Below are 19495 nucleotides of genomic sequence, written 5' to 3'. Positions count from 1 at the left end.
ATCCAGCACCTTTGGGATGAACTGGATCAGAGATTGTGAGCCAGGCAGACTCATTGAATGTTGTGGAAAGACTTCTAAGAAGAGAGGAGGCTGTTAGAGCTGCAGACGGGGGACATCCTGTTGGTGTAATGGTGAGGTGGCTGAATACTTTTGTCTATGTAGTGAATTCTGGCAGTTTTGGAAAGTCACCCTAAGACTTTGATATCAGTGATGAAAATGTTGCTAATATTGCCAATAAGGCTTTTTCACCTCTTTCAAATGAGTTCTTGATGTCGTTGACCTCCAGCTGGGATCCAGACACACGGAAGATTCCTTGATGCTGCAGACCTGTGCAGAGAAAATCACAAAAACAGAAGAAGAAGAAGTGAACAACCTCCACCAGTCTGCAAATAAAAGCAGCTTTAGTCTGAGCGAGGAGGCTCGTCCTGTCGTTAAGCCCCTTCACTTTTCTAATTAAAGATAATTAATGAGTCAAGAGGAGCACAGTCAAGCTTTACAAAAGTTTCTTGAAGCGGGGATTAGGACTTAATAAGAGGAGAGGTCAGGGTCAGGAGGAGGCGTGATGAGTCTGCCGCTGGTCTTTCAGATTCCTCTGTCAGCAGACATACGCTCACATCCTCACAGATTAAACTCCTCAGAGCGTCTTCTTCTCTCCTGTTTGAATTATGAAGCTAAACGCTCGCTGCAGGCTGGGCTGTTTGTGCCGCTGTTTGTTTGGAGAGCTGGGTGGAAAAGGCTGTAAACACGATCTGCATTTTCCCACGACGAAGTGAAACACACCGACATGAAAAACGGAGAACACACCCAAACAATTAGAGTCTGAAAATAACTGAAGTGTCACTTTTTCTCTGCAGGCAGACTAACAGAGGACTGATCCCTGTGTGACAAAGGTTCAAAGAGGAGTATCAAACACACTCACTCTCTTATAATGGTTCCAGACGTCAGTACGTCTAAACATAATCTCCCTGTACACTGTAAACCAGGGCTGTCCAACTCAAGGTCCAGGGTCCAAATCCGGCCCATGGAACAGTTAAACGCGGCCCCCAAGATGATCTCATATTTCTGTTCTAACTTCCCCATCAGTCTGAGGTCTGCAGATTTACTCAAGTATAAAAATGTGAACGTATCCTGATGATTTAAGATATCCTTGTTAAGACACAAAATCTGAAAAAGTAAGGAGTAGAAATATTTAGATAAAAAAACAGGAATGTGGGAAAAGAAATTAATTTGTGTTTTAATTTCATATTTTCAATTTTGCATCTCACAATCAGGACTCAAAGTTAGGATTCTGGCTTTTCAACTCATAATTTTGACTTCTCATGTAATATTTTGAGCTTTAAGATTCTTAATTCAGATTTTGACCTTTTTAACCAGTTATGTTGTATTCTAATTCATATGTTGAATTCCAAACTTTGACTTCATAATCCCATAGTTTGACCTTTTAAACTCATGATTTTGACTTTCTTTCTGATATATTTGCCTTTAAAAAAACATTATTTTTCAATTTCATGTTTTGACCTTCTTCAACTAATAAATGTACTTTTCTCAGATTGTGAGCCTTTTAACGTATCTTTTTAACTTTTTAAACATCAAAATCGTTCATCATCAGTGCTGAGTTTTTCATTTCATTTTTAATCACTGGTGAAATGAGGTTGACAGTTTATGTTTAAAAAGGTGATCCTGTTAGTCCTGAATCCAGGACCCGGCTCCTGCTGTGATTGAGTTTGACACCCCTGCTCTAAACCTACTAGAGGTGAGATTAACCAGAAATGGCATGAAACAATAGAGGTATACCCTAACTACATTAGAGTTTCATATCCCCATCAACATGGCCTGAAATATCACAGTTTTCAGTTTTATCACAGTATTATTTAAAGCTACTGCCAGGTTACAATCAAATAATCTAACAATGTTTTAAATAGAAAATCAAAATAAATCCAACCAGCAGCTCAGATCAATATAAAAGCATTAATACGGACTAATAAAAAATAAAAACCTGATTAAATGTGCATTAACAAAAGTACTTTTTACAGTAAAGCTGTCCAAATACTTCAATACTATTCTGATATCACATTGCTTCAACACAATATCTGTTATTTTATGTCTGATAGGACAGAAAAGTGCAAAAGATTCAAAGCTCCTTATTGGTCAGAGTCCTTATCAATACTACTGTTAATAGGCAGATAGATAGAAATTTATTTTGAATATGTAAAACAGAGTGCAAATGGTCATACAAACAAAGAAAATTATGCTCATAGACATTTACCGTACAAATTGATGTAGCGAATGCAGCTCTCTACCACACGGGGGATGGCCTGTCCAGAGTCCTTCAAAGCAAATAAACACAAAAATCTGTTAAATCCCCCTTAATAAACAATTTAAAATTTCAAGAAGCACAGCCAGAGCCCACAGATACTGGAACTATTGCAATGCTTGTGATATTTTATACTTGTAAAAAAATTAATAATGTACCCTCTCCATATGTATGTGGTATTAATTCAACTATTTTAGATTTTAAATATTTAAAAAAAATACATTTTACTTTGCTTTTTGCATACTACTGAAATTTAAAGGCATTGCACTTTTAAAAACAGCAAACTTGGTGACCATTAAAGTTGGATTTTCTAACATAAGATTAGGTTTCCTGTTTTAAACTGCAGACTTTCTTATCAGACTTCTTTAAAATCTCTTCAATTCTCGTATCACTGCACACTTTAATAGAAGATCTTTGATATCGGTGTGTAGGTCTGCAGCATGCATTGGTTAACACCACTAAACCATGACTGAGATAAGGTGGTTTGGTCCTGCTGGTGCATCTGCTGGGCTCTGACAGTGATGGGTCAAACATGCACATCCAATCAGATAGAAGTTCAGGGGTTAAAGGAGAAAAGGAGGGTCAGATAACTGAGACAGACTGAGCTGAAAGTTGGGTTTTTCTTACCTTAACTGGAAAACTAAAAGAATGCTGCAATGACCTGCTAATTTTACAACAAAGACATGAACAGACATGATTGTTCTAATAACCCCCATCATCAGGCGTTCAAACTTTACTTCAGAAACCAACAGATGAAGTCATAGAGACTCCGTCCATGTTCAATACAGTAAACAGCCTCTGCAGCCCTGAGTGAACATTATTAGCCCTTAGCGCTGCTAAATATACTTCATGTTTTGTTATGCTAGCTATCAAGAGCAGCCGTTAATCTGAAGAGGCCCACACTTCATATGAGACGAGCAGCACGTCTCTCTGAGAGGGAACGCATTCCTCTCACGCTCGTAAACGTGGTCGGCTCTAACGCCGATGGCCAGCTGCTCCTACAGCTCTGTGCTGCACGGGGGCTCAGTACGGGCTTTTAATGATACAGTGGATCTGTTTACAGCCCCCAGGGGTTTACACACGGCCCAAACACGCCGGCCGTGCCAAAATCAAATATCTATCGTTTGGAGTGGAGCCGTGCAGGATGAGGACGAGGTCTGCTGCAGCAGGATTATGTAATACTTGCTCTGAGGGAGTGATGGAAGTCACATCATAAACTTAGAGGACTATCACAGCACCACAACTCTTTCAATTCTCCTGACCGGCCTTGGCATGAGTTTACAACAGTTACAGGAGGGGTTTAGGTGTATTGTTGATGCTTTAGCTACAGTTTTATCAGATCCAGGCATGATTTCTTTATTCAAAGAGGAGCAGGGAGCCACACTGACAGCTTCTCTTGGCAGGAAATGTTTTTGCAGTTCTACTGGCCGGCCTAAGCATGAGTTTCATCCACCAACAAGCTCCGCCCACCCCTGGGAAACTCTCACAGCACCTCAAACTGCTGAGTTCATTCTGTCTTCAGGACAGCCTGCCATTGGTTGTCACAGCCAAGTCACAATGCATTGTGGGATACAAAACAGGCAGTATGGCAATAGCATCAGCCGCTAGTGGCAGAAACAACTGAAAAACAGATAAAAAGGTGGTCAATATCACAGCTACTGGAAACGGGTTTAATCTTTAAAGACCCCACCTTTAAAGCTTCAGTAAGAGCTACAAAGACCTGGATCAGGTCTTAAGAGCGGCACAACAGAGGGCTTCCAGAGGGGAGAAAGTAAGTGGCTACGATTTATGGTTCAAAAGGTGTTCAGCTTTTTGTATCCTGTGTCTCTTCTTGTCAACACGACAACGCTGGGCTCCTTTCTTCAGATTTAATCAGTAAACACTTACAAACACGTTCTAATTGTCCCAATATCCTGAGTCGCTCTGTGATGACGTCAGACGCCAACTTGTATCACCTCGGACAACACTCTCTTAAACCTTGGTTTTATCCAGTTTTTAAGCCTGTTTTACCTTCCAATTTCAGTGTACTGTTTATTTTAGTTGTTGCCCCTCAATAATTTGAAAGACTGTTAACGATCAGGAGTGTACCTGTAAAGTTTTGCAGTGAAACAAGTTGGCTTATAATGCCGGGACTCAAGAAGCCTCCGTCTCTCTACTACAAGTGGGAACAAACATGGGACCACTTACCTCTCACTCCGACTGTGTCAGCTGTGTCCGCCTGGCCGACAAAATCACAGAGCAAAGAATATCCACCCTTTATAGAATCCAAGAAGCCGAAATGCTCATGGACAAACTCCAACAAACTAAAGATTAAAGTTTCACCCTCTCTTGCAGAGTTTAAAACCTTGATTTCCAGTCATTTTGTTTCCAATTGCAATTGTTTCAATTGATTTCTGCTATTTTTGACTGATTGTGTTTGACTGTTGGTTTTTCTTGCTTGTCCTGATGTGCTTCTAATCTCGATGACAGTGGAAATGAGGGAAACCTCAATGTCGTTTCGAGAATAAAGGTTTGAAATGAAATGAAATGAAATATTTTTGTTTTATCTCAAAATCAGGTAAGATTTGAAAGCAGTCTTGTGTGTTTTCAGCCTAATTTGCTAAGTTTCAGAGGAAATAACCCATCAGTTTAGTCTGTCTCAGTCTATTGAAAGAAATCAGGATAAAAAAAAGAAAACATGAGGTGTGACTGTTAAAAAAGACAGCAGAGATGAGTGGAAAGAGTGAAAGCAAGCAGCGTAGGACCCCGGTAGTGTTTGGCGGCGTCTACCTGATGTCGAGCGTGTGAGTTCCTTCTTCCACGGCTACAGAGAAGAACCGCAAGAGCCACAGACGGACAGACAGAGAGAGAAAAGCAAGACCCAGGTTAGGACCACAGCAGCTGCCCACCAAAGCTTTCACTGAGAGCAAACCCTCGTCCATGGGGCCGCCGGAGAGGAGGCAGCACACCTTATCAGGCTGACATCTGCTCCCTGACTGCCATTTATCCCGCCGTTTTCAGCGGCCTCTGCCCCCACTCTGAACGAGGAGGAGGAGAGAGAATCCCCGCCAGCTCAGTGATGCCGGGTCAGCAGAGCGCCGGGGGAGCTGACGGAGACAAACATTTATCCCTGGGTGTGCTGCTCCTCTCCTCCTGCAGCCCTCACATCCATCAGTGCCACCTCGGACGACTTTTTAGGACCTGTTCCAGGATTCACCTTAGCTTCGCTGCTCTGTTAGAGATTAATCTTAGCTACGAGGATTTTTTAGTTAACCCACCGAAGAGGCCAGACAGAGAGCAGACAGGAAACGGAAAAGAGGAGGAATGATGTCAGACAGGAAGTCTGGTTATCAGTACCTTTATAAACGACTCCAAATTGCCATTAAATAACCTAACATTAAAAACAGAGCGGGGTCGAGCCCGCCGAGTGCCAGATTTGAACGTCCCATGAGGATGTCTAGAATACAAAGAAGGCATCAGAACAAGGTTATAACACAGGTGCACTCTTAAACCAGTTAATCCTGCAGTAAAGGCAGAGCTGATGATCTGAAGAGGACGATTCCTTAAACCACGGATGTCCACACTTTCCTCACTGAGGGCCACATACTGGACTATATCAGAGGGACGGGTCCACCATGATAGAGCTCCTCTTTACTGTAATATTAGGGACACTAGTCCAGTGGTTCCCAACCTTTCCCCTCGACTGGTAAGAAAAGCAAAGCCCCCTCCCCACAATTTTAATTGTTTTCATTGACAAAATCCCAACATAACAGGCCTCCAGGCACTGTTCTTGAAAAAAGATCCAAGTACAAACTAGCCATCATTACTACGGCATATTAGGACTACACTAAAAAATAATATTAAAGAAGAAAAAGAAAAAGACTTAGGTAGTTTTACTTAAACTGTCTTAAATTTCATGAACTAAAAATGTGTTTTTCTAAGATATAAAGTCGAAAAAATGTTGAAAATCCACCCTTTTTTAAAGTTTGGTTTATTTAAAATTTTTGCTTTTACAATGTTAAAATTAGGATTTTAAAACTTAAAAAAAAAATTAGTTTCCAATTTCGAAGTTTAAGACTTTATAAACTTAAAAAATTTCCTTTTTTCTTATAAATTTACACCTTACAAATTCAGAAATTCTGAGATCCTTCCCTTGTAAATATCTGACTTTGTAATCCTAAGAATTTATTTTTACCTTCAAATTTTCACTTTTCAGAGCCTCTTTATTTTTTTATCTTTAGGGGCGACCTTAATATGACTCTGTAGATTACGTTTCTTATCATGATTCATTTCAATATTTTTCTTTTTAAACACATTCATCTAATAGGGGTGCCTGGACCCCAGGTTGGGAACCACTGCACTAGTCCAATTTAAATTCCTAACCCCTGAAAATGTGTAAAATGTAAAAAAACAAAAAAAAAAAAAACAGAAATCAGTGATTGTCAAGTCTCATAAATCTTATATAGTTCATCTGAATTTGATGGCAGCAACACATTAAAAAAAAAAAAAAAGTAGGGACAGGGCCGTGTTTACTATTTTACAGTCTGTAAATATCTGGGAAGGGAGACCAGTTGATGGAGTTTGAGAGAGGAATGTTGTCTCATTCTTGTCTGATGTAGGATTCTAGCTGGGTCTTCTTTGCTGATTTTTTTCCTTCCCTGATGCTCCAAATGTTTTCTGTTCAGGACCCGGACTCTCCTCCTGTGAAGCCATGCTGTTGTGATGGATGTGGTATGTGGTTTAGCACGGTCTCGCTGAAATAGTCACAGCATTCCCTGACAGAGACGTTGTCTGGATGGGAGCATATGTTGCTCTAAAAGCTCTCTCTACTTTCAGCATTGATAGTTCCTTTCCAGATGTTAGAGCTGCCCACGCCATAGGCACTAATGCAACCCCATACCATCAGAGATGCAGGCTTTAGAGCTGAGCCAGGAGAACAAGCTGGATGCTCCCTCTCCTCTTTGGTCCTCAGGACACGGCGTCTGTGGTTTCCTCTGACCACAGAACAGTTTTCCATGTTTCCTCAGTCCATGTTAAATGAGCTTTGGTCCAGAGAAGACGGCGCTGTTTCTGGATCCTGTTCACATATGGCTTCTTCTCTCCATGATCCAGCTTTAACTGTCATTGGTGGATGGCACGGCCAACTGTGTTGACAGACGACGATTTCTGGAATGTTCCTGAGCCCATGCAGTGATTTCAGTACAGAATCACACCTGTTTTTAATGCAGTGGCCCCTGAGGGCCCCTTCAGCCTTGTCCCTTGCTCTCAGATTCTCTGAATCTTTGATGATATTATAGACTGTAGATGGAGGGACATTCAAAGTCTATTTCTGAGTGACTCTGTCTCTGTAAAATGCTCCTTTTATACCCAGTCATGTTACTGACCTGTTGATAATTAACCTAATGAGTTGTAAAATGCTCCTCAGCTGTTAACTTTTCCAGCCTTTTGCTGCCCTGTCCCACTTTTTTGAGATGTGCTGCTGCTTTTTAATTCAAAATAAGCTAATATTTATTCATGAAATGGTAAAATGTCTCAGTTTAATGTCTGATATGTTGTTTCTGATCTACAGTGAATAAAATATGGGTTTATGAAATTTGACAATCATTGACTTTTGTTGTTATTTACATTTTACTCAGTGCCCCAACTTTTTTGGAATTGGGCTTGGAGAGTTTTTCATTTCATAAAAAATCATGCGGGGACTTTTGGAAGTGAGTACATCTTTTTTAAACCTTTCCAGCCTGATAAACACTCTCGTCCTCTACGATAATATGAGAGAAATTCAAAAGTGTAGAAGCTAAATTGATGGAAAATTCATGATTCTGAGCAGACATCTTCATAAAAACAACACTGAGCTAGCTAAACACTTTAGTGTTCATACGTGCTGTAAACACTGGGAGAGTCTCTGCTATAAAACTGATGCATCGCCTCCTTCAGTTGCTACTGGTCAGCTTTTAGAACGCCACAGAGCAGCCCGTCACAGGAAGCTGCAAGTTTCCGCCAGTCTTGATGCAAATCTTTGGTCTGGACTGGGCTAAAGGCTGAGTCCTTTCTACTCGACCTCCTCTTGTTCTCTTTAAAATCCTAACAAACTGTACTGTTAGTGAAAACATGTAGAGTAACCCCACAGAACAGGAGGACGGGCTCAGAGACACCCTGACTGTCTAAATACATCCTCGGCTTCCACAGTCACAGAGGAGCTCACAGGTGAACCTCCTGAGGCTGGCTACAGGTCCTGAAGAGCAGAGACAGGGTACTTTACCTGGTGGTCATGTAGTCCGCTCTGTGGCCTGCAGCAAAGAGAGAGGCAGAAGAGAGACGTTAGAGATGAGGACGTGTCAGGACCCGTCTGCTACTGTTACAGAACAATCAGAGGAAAAGCAAACATCTACAGGCTCTCAGGTGAGCGTTTACGAGTGATGTGAGCACATAAACGCATTTATCATGGTAGCAGAACACAGAGGAATGAGTATGAACAGGCAGACTGATAATAAAAGGCTTTAGCTCTTAATGCGTGCAAGATTAAAGAGACAAACAGAGAACAGACATTAAAACGTTTCTGCAGACTTCAATTTACAAGCAAACTTTAACTGTCCATCTGGTGGATCTGAGATGGAGGTACCATAAAACTTTTAAAGGACATCAGGAGTGAATTGCTCAGGAATAAAAACTAACCATTTTCAAAAAACTCGCAACATAAATAGATTAAAGTAGATGGAATCATTATGGGATAATTAGCAAAATATTAACACCTCATATTAGTTTTTAATTAGTTCAACATACAACCAAGAATTTTATTTGTTTTTGGGAAAAATACGCTGCTTTGATTTGAATGCCAGTAAAATTAGGGCTCCCAAACTTTTAAGGCTGTGACCCCCAAAATAATGGCATCAGAGTTTGGGAACCCCCGCCTTCCCTAGAGGGGGGATAGTGCACAATGTTGCACAAAGCATCATGATCAAAACTTGTATTACAGCTTTTACTTACATTTAATCACAAATATCACTTGACAACTATGTTTATATTTTAAATAAAACTCATGTTAACAATATTTTTTAATATAAATAATAAAATTTAGGACTTTAAATCATATTAAATTTTTCTTTGTTTTTTGGAAAGCATCCCACGAACCCCCTGGGGGTCCCGACCCCCACTTTGGGAACTACTGTTCTAGACTGAGCCTATCAGTGCGTGGGGAACCTGAGTAAATACAAAAGTCCGTTTTTAATGATGTTGAGTTGTCTAACATTCTTGGAGTCATGTTGGTAGGCCGGCCCCTCCTGGGAAGGTTACCACTGTTCACAGTTTTCTCTATTTGTGGGTAGTGGCTCTGAATGGAGTCCCAAAGCCTTAGAAGTGCTTTAGTAACCCTTTCAGACTGATAGATGTCAGTGACTTCTTGGATTTCTTTAGATGGCTTCATGATGAGTTGGAGATCTTTTAGCCTACTTCACTATGAGACCGGTTCTAGTTAAGGGGTTTCTGGATTCAACTTTCCTCTTTCCCTCGTTTCCCTTTACATGATTTTTTTTTTTTTTTTTTTTTACCACAGCATCTGAGCTTTAAATGGTTTTCTAGAGATGGAGTACCTTTACAAGTGTGGCCTTCTACTTAAGTTCAATCACAGCGGTCTAAAGAAGGGGCTTTCCTCTTCCTCATCACTCGTCTTCATTAGTTATTGAGCTGACAGTTTTCACGGAGACCACCAGGCCTGCTGCTTAGATCAATGCCTGACAGACGGCAGATTAGCCTGAGGAGATCCCACCAACGTAGAGCAAGAGGAGACCATCAGTAATGACAGACTGCCACCAATCTAATACACCTCAGCCCATTAGGTGGGGAGCAAATCAATCACTAAGACGGATAATTCAAATTCAAAATCCCTCTCAGCTCCAGCTCGCCTGGATTAAACCCTGATAAGTATCTGGGGGCTCTGACAAGTGAAAAAAGGAGCAAACAATGGAAGGATGATGCCCAACCTTACAGACAGAGCAGGGGAAATAAGACAGGAAGTATGAGAAGGTCGGTGGTTTTAAGAAAAAAACAACTCCAGTTTAAAAACAGAACACTAAAACATGGAAAAATGTGCTCTTGGTTCTTTCCGGTAGTTCATAATAAACAGAATAAAAAAAAAATAGAAAACCAGTTTGCTCCAACAGGCTGAGTGGTAAAACATTCTGCTCAACAGAAACGCACAAAAACAGGAAGAAAACAGAAAAATGAGTGTGGATATGGTAAATAAATCGATAAATGCCAGTTGTTTATAGTCTAAAATCCATAAATGCATCAATATGTCATAGAAACAGCAGTGCTGAATTAGAGTAAAAAACTGACTGTGGAGCAATCAGACCAGTGTTACTCAACCAAAGAGACAGATTATTGAAAACTACCTTTGCAAGAGCCACAATCTAAGAGGTGAAAAGTGTCAGAAACGGCTTGAAGTAGCAAAAAAATAGGTAAAAGGAGGCACAAATGGTCAAACGGCAACAAAAATGGGTGAAAATGAGCGAAAATGGGGAGGAAAATATGGAAAAAGGCCAGAAAGTACATAAAAATGGTGAGAAGTGACAAGAAAATGAGTTACAGGTGGCAAAAAGGTCTAAAAGTGGCAAAAACATGACAAAAAATGAATGGAAAGTGACTAAAATTGGCCAAAAGCAGTCGGGAGTGGCAAAAAATAGGAAACAAGTGGTTTTTAATGGCAAAAGGTTGCTTAAATAGGTAAAAATCAGGAGAAAAAATGGGGATAGAGGGCAAAAATGGGAAGAAAGTGGCAAGAAATGGGTAAAAAGGTTGCAAAAAGTGTCAATAATTGGCAAAAGTAGGGGGAAAGTAGTTTTTAATGGAAAATGGTAGCTTAAATTCATGAAAATTGGCAAAAACAGTTTGAAGTATTAATAACAATAAGTTCAAGGAGACAAAAATGGACAAACAGCAACAAAATGAGTTAAAATGGTGAGCAAAACTTGGAAAAAGGGTCTAAAAGTAGCAAAAATGGGTGAGAAGTGACAAAAAATGACTTACAGGTTCGCAAAAAAAGTCCAAAAGTGGCAAAAAATGAGTGAAAAGTGACTAAAATTGGCCAAAAGCAGTCAAGATGGGCAAAAATGGGCCAAAAAAATAGGAAAAAAGTGGTTTTTAATGGCAAAAGGTAGTTTAAATGGGCAAAAATGGGGAGAAAAAAATGATGACAAAGGGCAAATATGGGATAAAAGTGGCAAAAAATGGGTAAAAAGTTGCAAAAAAAGTGTCAAAAATTGGACACTTAAATTGGTAGCTTAAATGGATGAAAATCAGCGAAAACAGCTTGAGGTAGTAATAAAAATAAGTTCAAGGAGGCAAAAATGGTCAAACAGCAACACAATTGGTGAAAATGGATGAAAATGGTGAGAAAAAAGGGTCAGAAAGTAGCAAAAATGAGTGAGAAGTGACAAAAAATGAGTTACAGGTAACAAAAAATGAGTGAAAAGTGGCTAAAATTGGAAAAAAAAACTGCCAGGAGTCGCAAAAATAGGCAAAAAATAGGAAACAAGTTGTATTTAGTGGCAAAGGGTAGTTTAAATTGGCCAAATGGTCAGAAACTTGCAAATAAGGGGCAAAAAATGAGGAAAAATGACTTTAATGGGCAAAAAGCAGTCAAGAAATTGGCAAAAAAAGAGATACAAGTGGTACTTAATGGCAAAAGGTAGGTTAAATGGGTAAAAAGTGGTGAAAAAGGGCAAAAATGGGATAAAATTCACAAAAAGAAGTGACTAAAATAGGCAGAAACAAGGAAGAAAGTGGTATGTAATGACAACAAGTAGCTTAAATGGGTGAAAATGGGGGGGGGGGATATGGGAGTGTCAAAAAATTGAATAGAAAATTGCAAAAAAAAGTGTCAGAAAATGGCAAAAAGGTACGAAAAAGTGGTATTTAGAGGCAAAAGTTAGCTTAAATTGATGAAAAGTGGCAAAAAATGTGTAAAAAGTTGCAAAGAATGTGTCAGATACTGGCAGAAAAGTAGGAAAAAAGTGTTCTTCAATGGCAAAGGTAGCTTAAATAGATGAATACTGGTGGAAAAAAATGGTGGAAAAGGGAAAAAAGTTTCCTTTTTTAAGGCTTTCTGGGGAATAATATTAAAAATGAAGACCTAAAAGAGCCACATGAGGCACCAGAGCCACACATTGACCGCTTATTGACCACTTTTGCTGCCGTTAACTTATTTTGATCGCCACTTTTCACCACTTAGATTGTGGCTCTTGCACATGTTTTTTTCCAACACTTTGGCTCTTTGGTTGAGGAACACTGGCCTACAGAGTAAAGAATAAAGAGGTCCTACCTTCACCCAGTGTCCTCTTCAGCAAGTCATGTTTGGCCTGCAGTTTGCAGATGAGATTACTGCCCTCCAGAAACTCCCGAAATTTCTGTGGAGAATTGAGAGTAATTACACGGCCGCCATGAGTGCCAGCAGAGACAGCAATCTACGATAAGAAAGCCAAGGGCGAAGGAGGCACTGAGGCTTTTAAAGCCTTTATCAGAGCATGTCGGCCTCCACACAAGAGCAGCGGAAACATCTTTGTAGAAAAGTCTGCAGCCTGCTGTGAGTCCAATAAAGTTTACATTCACAGATGAAGCTTAAAAAAGTCAAGATAAAAACAGAAAGTTCCTATTCTCAGATGTGTGTTTGAGGTTTCTGAAGCAGCTTTAAACTCAAGTATCAGACGAGTTATCTGGCATTTTCTCTTCTCTTTAAACATCCAAGTACATAAAGCTTACTGAGGCTTCAGAGAGAGATTCAACTCTATCTTTATTAAAAGATAAGACATTTAAAGCCTTCCCTCTCCGTGTTTGCCCTACAAATGTTCACGATCATCTCTCCCCTCACCATGAAGTAGAACTGCTCCGTCTCCTGCTGGTTGGCTCTCCTCTTGGCGATGCTCGGCTTGCTGAGGTACGTCTCCGATACAGTGGACTTGACCGACTCGGTGGAGCGGCTGTGGTGGAAACACTCGGACACGTCGTAGTCCTCGATGGTCACCATGTCCTGGATGGTGGTGAGCGTGGCCTCTGACGTCTTTTTGATCTGAGAGACGAGAGAATAACTCAGAAACGTGCTATAAAAATGTGAACACTGCAGAATATGCCCCTTAACAACCTTCCTCCCTATCCAACAACACTCTGGATTCAGGTGTCTGTGATGAAGAACCTTTACAAAGCCCCTGAATGTGACTCCCCGCCAAACTGTCCATTTGCATGCACTCAGAAGAGCCGGCGTCTGCAGCGGAGGCTTTTAAGATTTATTTCAATAACCGCCTCCTCCTTGTCGACTGGAGAGCTTCTTCTAGAGCGTATAAATGTCAGGACTGACAGAGCTTCTTCTAGAGCGTATAACTGTCAGGACTGACAGAGCTTCTTCTAGAGCGTAGAAATGTCAGGACTGACAGAGCTTCTTCTAGAGCGTATAACTGTCAGGACTGACAGAGCTTCTTCTAGAGCGTAGAAATGTCAGGACTGACAGAGTTTCTTCTAGAGCGTAGAAATGTCAGGACTGACAGAGCTTCTAGAGCGTATAAATGTCAGGACTGACAGAGCTTCTTCTAGAGCGTAGAAATGTCAGGACTGACAGAGCTTCTAGAGCGTATAAATGTCAGGACTGACAGAGCTTCTAGAGCGTATAAATGTCAGGACTGACAGAGCTTCTAGAGCATATAAATGTCAGGACTGACAGAGCTTCTAGAGCTTCTTCTAGAGCGTAGAAATGTCAGGACTGACAGAGCTTCTAGAGCTTCTTCTAGAGTGTAGAAATGTCAGGACTGACAGAGCTTCTAGAGCATATAAATGTCAGGACTGACAGAGCTTCTAGAGCGTATAAATGTCAGGACTGACAGAGCTTCTAGAGCGTATAAATGTCAGGACTGACAGAGCTTCTAGAGCATATAAATGTCAGGACTGACAGAGCTTCTAGAGCTTCTTCTACAGCGTAGAAATGTCAGGACTGACAGAGCTTCTTCTACAGCGTAGAAATGTCAGGACTGACAGAGCTTCTTCTACAGCGTAGAAATGTCAGGACTGACAGAGCGTTCTTCTACAGCGTAGAAATGTCAGGACTGACAGAGCTTCTTCTACAGTGTAGAAATGTCAGGACTGACAGAGCTTCTTCTACAGTGTAGAAATGTCAGGACTGACAGAGCGTTCTTCGACGTTTACTCACCTCCATTGGCTCCCTATCAAGTCCCGTATCAACTACAAAGTCCTCCTTCCCACATACAAATCTCTCCATGCTCTGGCTCCCCAGTACCATACACACCATCCCGCAACTGTCGATCTTCAGACACCGGCCTACTTTTCATACCCAAAACCAAACTCCGAACCTTTGGAGACAGAGCCTTCAGTGCTGCAGCTCCCACCCTCTGGAACACTCTTCCTGCAGACGTCCGTAGCGCTCCATCTCTGGACATTTTCAAAAAAACGTCTCAAGCACCACCTGTTCACCACAGCCTACAGTCTTCACTAAACCACCCCTCACACTCATCCTACCCCTCACATAGTTTGTCCATGTATATGTGTTCCTGTAAAGCATCCTTGGGTTTCTTGAAAGGCGCTATATAAATTCAAGTTATTATCATTATTATTATGAGGAGGTGGAGCTGCAGGTAAGTTTCACTGGAAGTTTGAAATTTCTTGGCATTTTCATGAGAATTTGGGAAGTTTGTTGGATGTTTGGGAGGGATATGCTTTGATTTTTTTTCATGGAAAATTTAGAAAATTTATTTGTTTTTATTTCATTGGGAATATGGGGGTAATCTTTGAAATTTTCAATAATTTTCATTGAAATCAAAGGGAGTTTGTTGGGAAATTTGAGATAATATGATAAGAAATATAAGGTATTTTCATGAAAATGTAGGAAATGTATATGTAAATGTTGGGGTGTGTTCCGTGAAATTTCTGAACATTTCATCAAAATTTTAGGGAATTTGATTGGAATGTTTGTGCACATTTGCAGTGAAATTTAAAGATATTTTTATGAAAATCTGGAAAATTTATTTTTCAATTTTTGTGAATTTGGATAGAGTTTTTCTTTTCTTTTTTTTTTTTTGAGGCGGGGTCAAATTTTCAGTAGTTTCAGGGAAATTTCCCAAGAAATTGTGTGAATTTTGGGTTAATTTCATATCACATTTACAGAATTTTAAGAAAGAAAACTAAGTAATATGGGGGAATTTGTTTTAAAAGACTGAAGATAATTTGCTTGAAATTTAAAGATATTTTTATGAAAATCTGGACAATATTTTTTGTCATTTTTTGTGAATTTTGGTGGAGTTTTCTTTTCTTTCTTAGGGGAGTTGGACGGGGTCAAAATTTTCATGAATTTCAGGGAAATTTGGGGGAAATTGTTTGAATTGTTAGGTTAATTTTATGTCATAAATACAGAATTTTAAGAAAAAGAACTACGTTATTTTGGGGAGTTATTTTGTTTTTAAAAAACTGAGGGTAATTTGCTTGAAATTTTTCAGAAATTTATAAGGCGTTTCTGGTGATTTTTTTATTGGGAAATCTTTAAACTTTATGATAATTTTATTACACTTGTACATAACCTCCTAACCTGACACACCAGATAGATTTCTTTCACATATCCATCTGGAAAACCTTCAATACTCAGCGTTTGGGAAAGGGCAGAGGATTTGAAAAAAACTCGGAACGTGATTGGATGAATGTTCTGTCTGTCACATCTCTACAGGCCAATCAGAGCAACAAAACACGTGACGTAGCCGCTATCGAGCAGCGCATGCACAGCTACTGAGGAATAACGGTAACCATGGCAACTGTAGACATGTAAGTACCTCTTTTGATGAAGAAATGGCGCTTTAGCAGCATCCATGCTAATCTCTTCTTCATAATTGCACTGGTCCCTTTTTGCTGCTCGTTTATGTCATGACTCTGCCGTGCCTGAAAGTCCTGCCCCTCGTCACTGATTGGTCCTGTCACTTTCTAACCGGGCCAAAACGGTTAAGACGGGAGCTTTGAAGATGGATTCACCAGTGAGAAACATGGAAACGGGCGTATCCATCTGCTTTGCAAGGTTATAATTTGTCATTTTTTACCAAAAAAAGACAAAAATCCTCTTTACTGTCAAAAAAACAGGATTAGACTTTCACTAGAGTCAGATCAAAATATCCAGATATTTATCATTTATCACCATAACCTAAAAAATAAATAAAAAAGTAAAACCAAGCTATGATTTTTGGTCCACATTTCCCGGCCCTAGAAAGACCCTGAGCCCATGTCCTTATGAAGAGTCTGAGCTCTCAGCTGATGACAGAACAAGGAGCTGAAACTGTCACACTCCCTAACAACACGGGACTGTAACTTCTCTGTTTTAATCAAAGAGCTCGACCTTTGACCCTTTCAGCCTGCGAAAAGAAAGAAAAACCTCCAGAGGAGGGAGGCGGTCTTCTTCATGTCTTTGATGTGCTGCACTGATGGATGACGGTGCTGACGAACACGGCGTGGATGGAGTTACCGTGTCACTGAGAAGCAAAAACACGCTGCAGGCTGAAACATGGCGGCGTAGAGAAGGAAGGTTATTCTACCATCAGGAACCTCCTGGAACCTCATCCTGTGAGCAGGAAACAGCCGAGGTTCCACTCTCTGGTTAAAGGTGACATCAGATGTATTTATATTCCTATCAACAATAATGTCTCAGGGTTTTCTGATCAGATGAAGCACTATGAAGAGTCAAGATTAACACCAAATCTCTGTCATTTCCACAGATACTGTTCTGCAGGACAGCATCACTGAGTGTGTTATCTGCTGCACAAAGCCTTTAGCAGAGCATGCAGTAGGTGTGTAATCTGCTGATCATGCTGCTAGGAGCCCTCTCTCTCTCTCAGACTCTGATGTTCTCTCTCAGATTAGTCGGAGGAGAAACAAACGGTCCCTGCCGTGAGACGGAGCTCCACTGCAGGGGTGTGGAGCCAAACGTCTTCAGAGAGCAGAGGAGGAACCTCGGCGCTGCGAGCTCGGCTAAACGAGAAGTAAATGCTCTCATTATGACGACTGAAGAAAAGGCAAGCCACGCCGGCTGACTGACGAGCTGAAATGAGCGTCATCCTCAAAGAGAGACGCCGTTTTAATGAGTGTAATTCAACTGTCATTTCTGCAGCGAGACGCCCAGCAGGGCCAAGTCAACCCGAGTCTTTAGGAGGAGTTTTCTCCTCCTACTGCAGAGTTAACTACTCAGACATGTTCTCTTCCACTCAGAGCTTTTACATTCACAGCGGGGGAGTGGTTTATTATGGAGCTACACACCAGCCTGACTCAAATCAAACCAAAGTCCACCTAACAAACCTTCATAAATCACGCAATTAGACATAAATTCATCCATGCTCGTTTACACCTCAGCAGGATTAAAACCTGACTAGTTGATCTGAGCATGCTCCACACCCTCCATACTTCTCTGCAATTTAGACAGTATGTGAGAACATATCTTCAATTTTCATACTATAACCCTGCAAATATTTTCATCAAAGTTTTGACAATGCATTGTTTTTCCCTGCAAATAATATAACACACTGTTTTTTCAGTGTTTTTGTTAAATCCAGACTTTAGCCTGACATTTTTTCCAGAATTTGAAAAGAATGCAGGTGGAAGCCTGCATTTTTCACAATAAGACTGCCAAAGGTTGTTTTTATGGAGTTTAGACAATGTTCAGGGATTTTACAGCAACTTCAAATTCTGGAAATGAGTAGAAGTTCACCTGAAATCTTTAAAAAGAAATCTTGCCAATGTTTTTGTGGAATTAAGACGTTGTTGCTAAAACATTTCCAGTAGTTTTTTCTGCTCTTTAGAACACATTAGAAAAAAAAAGTACAATTTCATAGTGAAACATCACAAATATTTCCCTCAATATTTTGACAATGCATTTATTTTCAGGTGGTTGTTGCAGTTTTTAGAACAAAACGTTGCCAATGTTTTTTTTATTTTCTTTCATACCAAATTTTGACAATAATTAGAAGTTCCACAGCAATTTTTTCAACTGATATTTTGCTCATGTTTTTTGTGGAATTTAGAGGTCACCTGCAAATGTTGCTTCAAAACACTGCTGGTGTTTTTTTCTCTGCAGTTCTGCAATTTAGACAATATATCTTTAATTTTCATACTGCATATATTTCCATGAAAACTCTGACAATGCATTGTATTTGCTTACAAATTACTTGTCACTTTGAGTTTCTTTTTGTTGAACTCAGACTTTTATTTATTTAACCTTTATTTAACAAGGAGCCTGCAATTTTTTGAAAGGCAATGTTGCCAGATTTTTTTTTTTTTTGAATTTGAGAGAAAAAGGTGGATGCCTGAAATTTTATTTATTTTTTTTTACCAAAATATTGCCAAAGCTCTTGTATGCACTTCAGACAGTGTTCAGGGATTTTCCAGCAATTTCTTTGCAAAAAAACATTGCTTATGTTTTTATCCAATTTTGAAAATGAGGGTAATCTTGCCATCTAGTCTAGTCTAGTCTAGTCTAGTCTAGTCTAGTCTCTAGACTAATCTAGTCTAGAGAAATCTTGCCAATATTTTTGTGGAATTTAGAATTTGCTAACCTGACACGCCAGATGGCTGTGGTTCCCACATCCATCTGGGAAAGCTTCAATAGGAAACATTTGAGAAAAGCAGAGGTTTTGAAAAAAACTCGGGAGTGTGATTGGGTGAGCGTTCCTTCTGTCACATCTCTACGGGCCAATCAGAGCAACAAAACACGTGACGTAGCCGCTATCGAGCTGCGCATGCACAGCTACTGAGGAATAACGCGAAACATGGTGACTATAGACATGTCAGTACTCGACTTTTGTTGTTTTTGAAAAGAAAACAACTCACTGCTGCTCTTTTATCTTCTTTTAACAAAGAAATGTCGTCAAGTTCTGATAAAACTGGCGCTTTGGCAGCATCCACGCTAATCTCTTCCTCCATAACTGCACCAGCTCTTGTTGCTGCTTGTTTCCGTCACGACTCTGCTGTGCCTGAAAGCTCTGCTCCTCGTTGCTGATTGGTCCAGTCACTTTCTAACGGGGCCAGAACGGTTCAGATGAGAGCTTTGCAAGATGGATTCACCAGTGAGAAACAAGGTAACGGGCGTATCCATCTGTTTGCAAGGTTAAGAATTTGCTGCATTTTCTGCACCAAAACATTGCCAGTTGTTTTTTTTTCTGCTCATGTTTGAACAAATCTGCA

At 40.2% G+C, this 19495-nt stretch overlaps 1 protein-coding gene across 3 annotated transcripts in view; it reads right to left on the bottom strand.

Annotated features, from left to right (window-relative positions):
* The window catches only part of srgap1a (SLIT-ROBO Rho GTPase activating protein 1a), a 164848-nt gene that overhangs the window by 33512 nt on the left and 111841 nt on the right, over positions 1–19495 (bottom strand). For all 3 annotated transcript variants that reach the window (XM_041795040.1, XM_041795039.1, XM_041795041.1), the window contains exons 9-14: positions 13155–13352; positions 12609–12693; positions 8553–8580; positions 5651–5750; positions 2267–2327; positions 250–327 (exon numbers count right to left, since the gene is read on the bottom strand). In XM_041795040.1, coding sequence (XP_041650974.1) covers positions 250–327; positions 2267–2327; positions 5651–5750; positions 8553–8580; positions 12609–12693; positions 13155–13352 — 550 coding nt within the window. The remainder of the gene's footprint in view (positions 1–249; positions 328–2266; positions 2328–5650; positions 5751–8552; positions 8581–12608; positions 12694–13154; positions 13353–19495) is intronic.

This window comes from Cheilinus undulatus, linkage group 9 (assembly GCF_018320785.1).
Source record: "Cheilinus undulatus linkage group 9, ASM1832078v1, whole genome shotgun sequence".
In the NCBI taxonomy this organism is placed as follows: Eukaryota; Metazoa; Chordata; class Actinopteri; order Labriformes; family Labridae; genus Cheilinus; species Cheilinus undulatus.
This window is presented reverse-complemented; position numbering and strand designations above follow the sequence as displayed.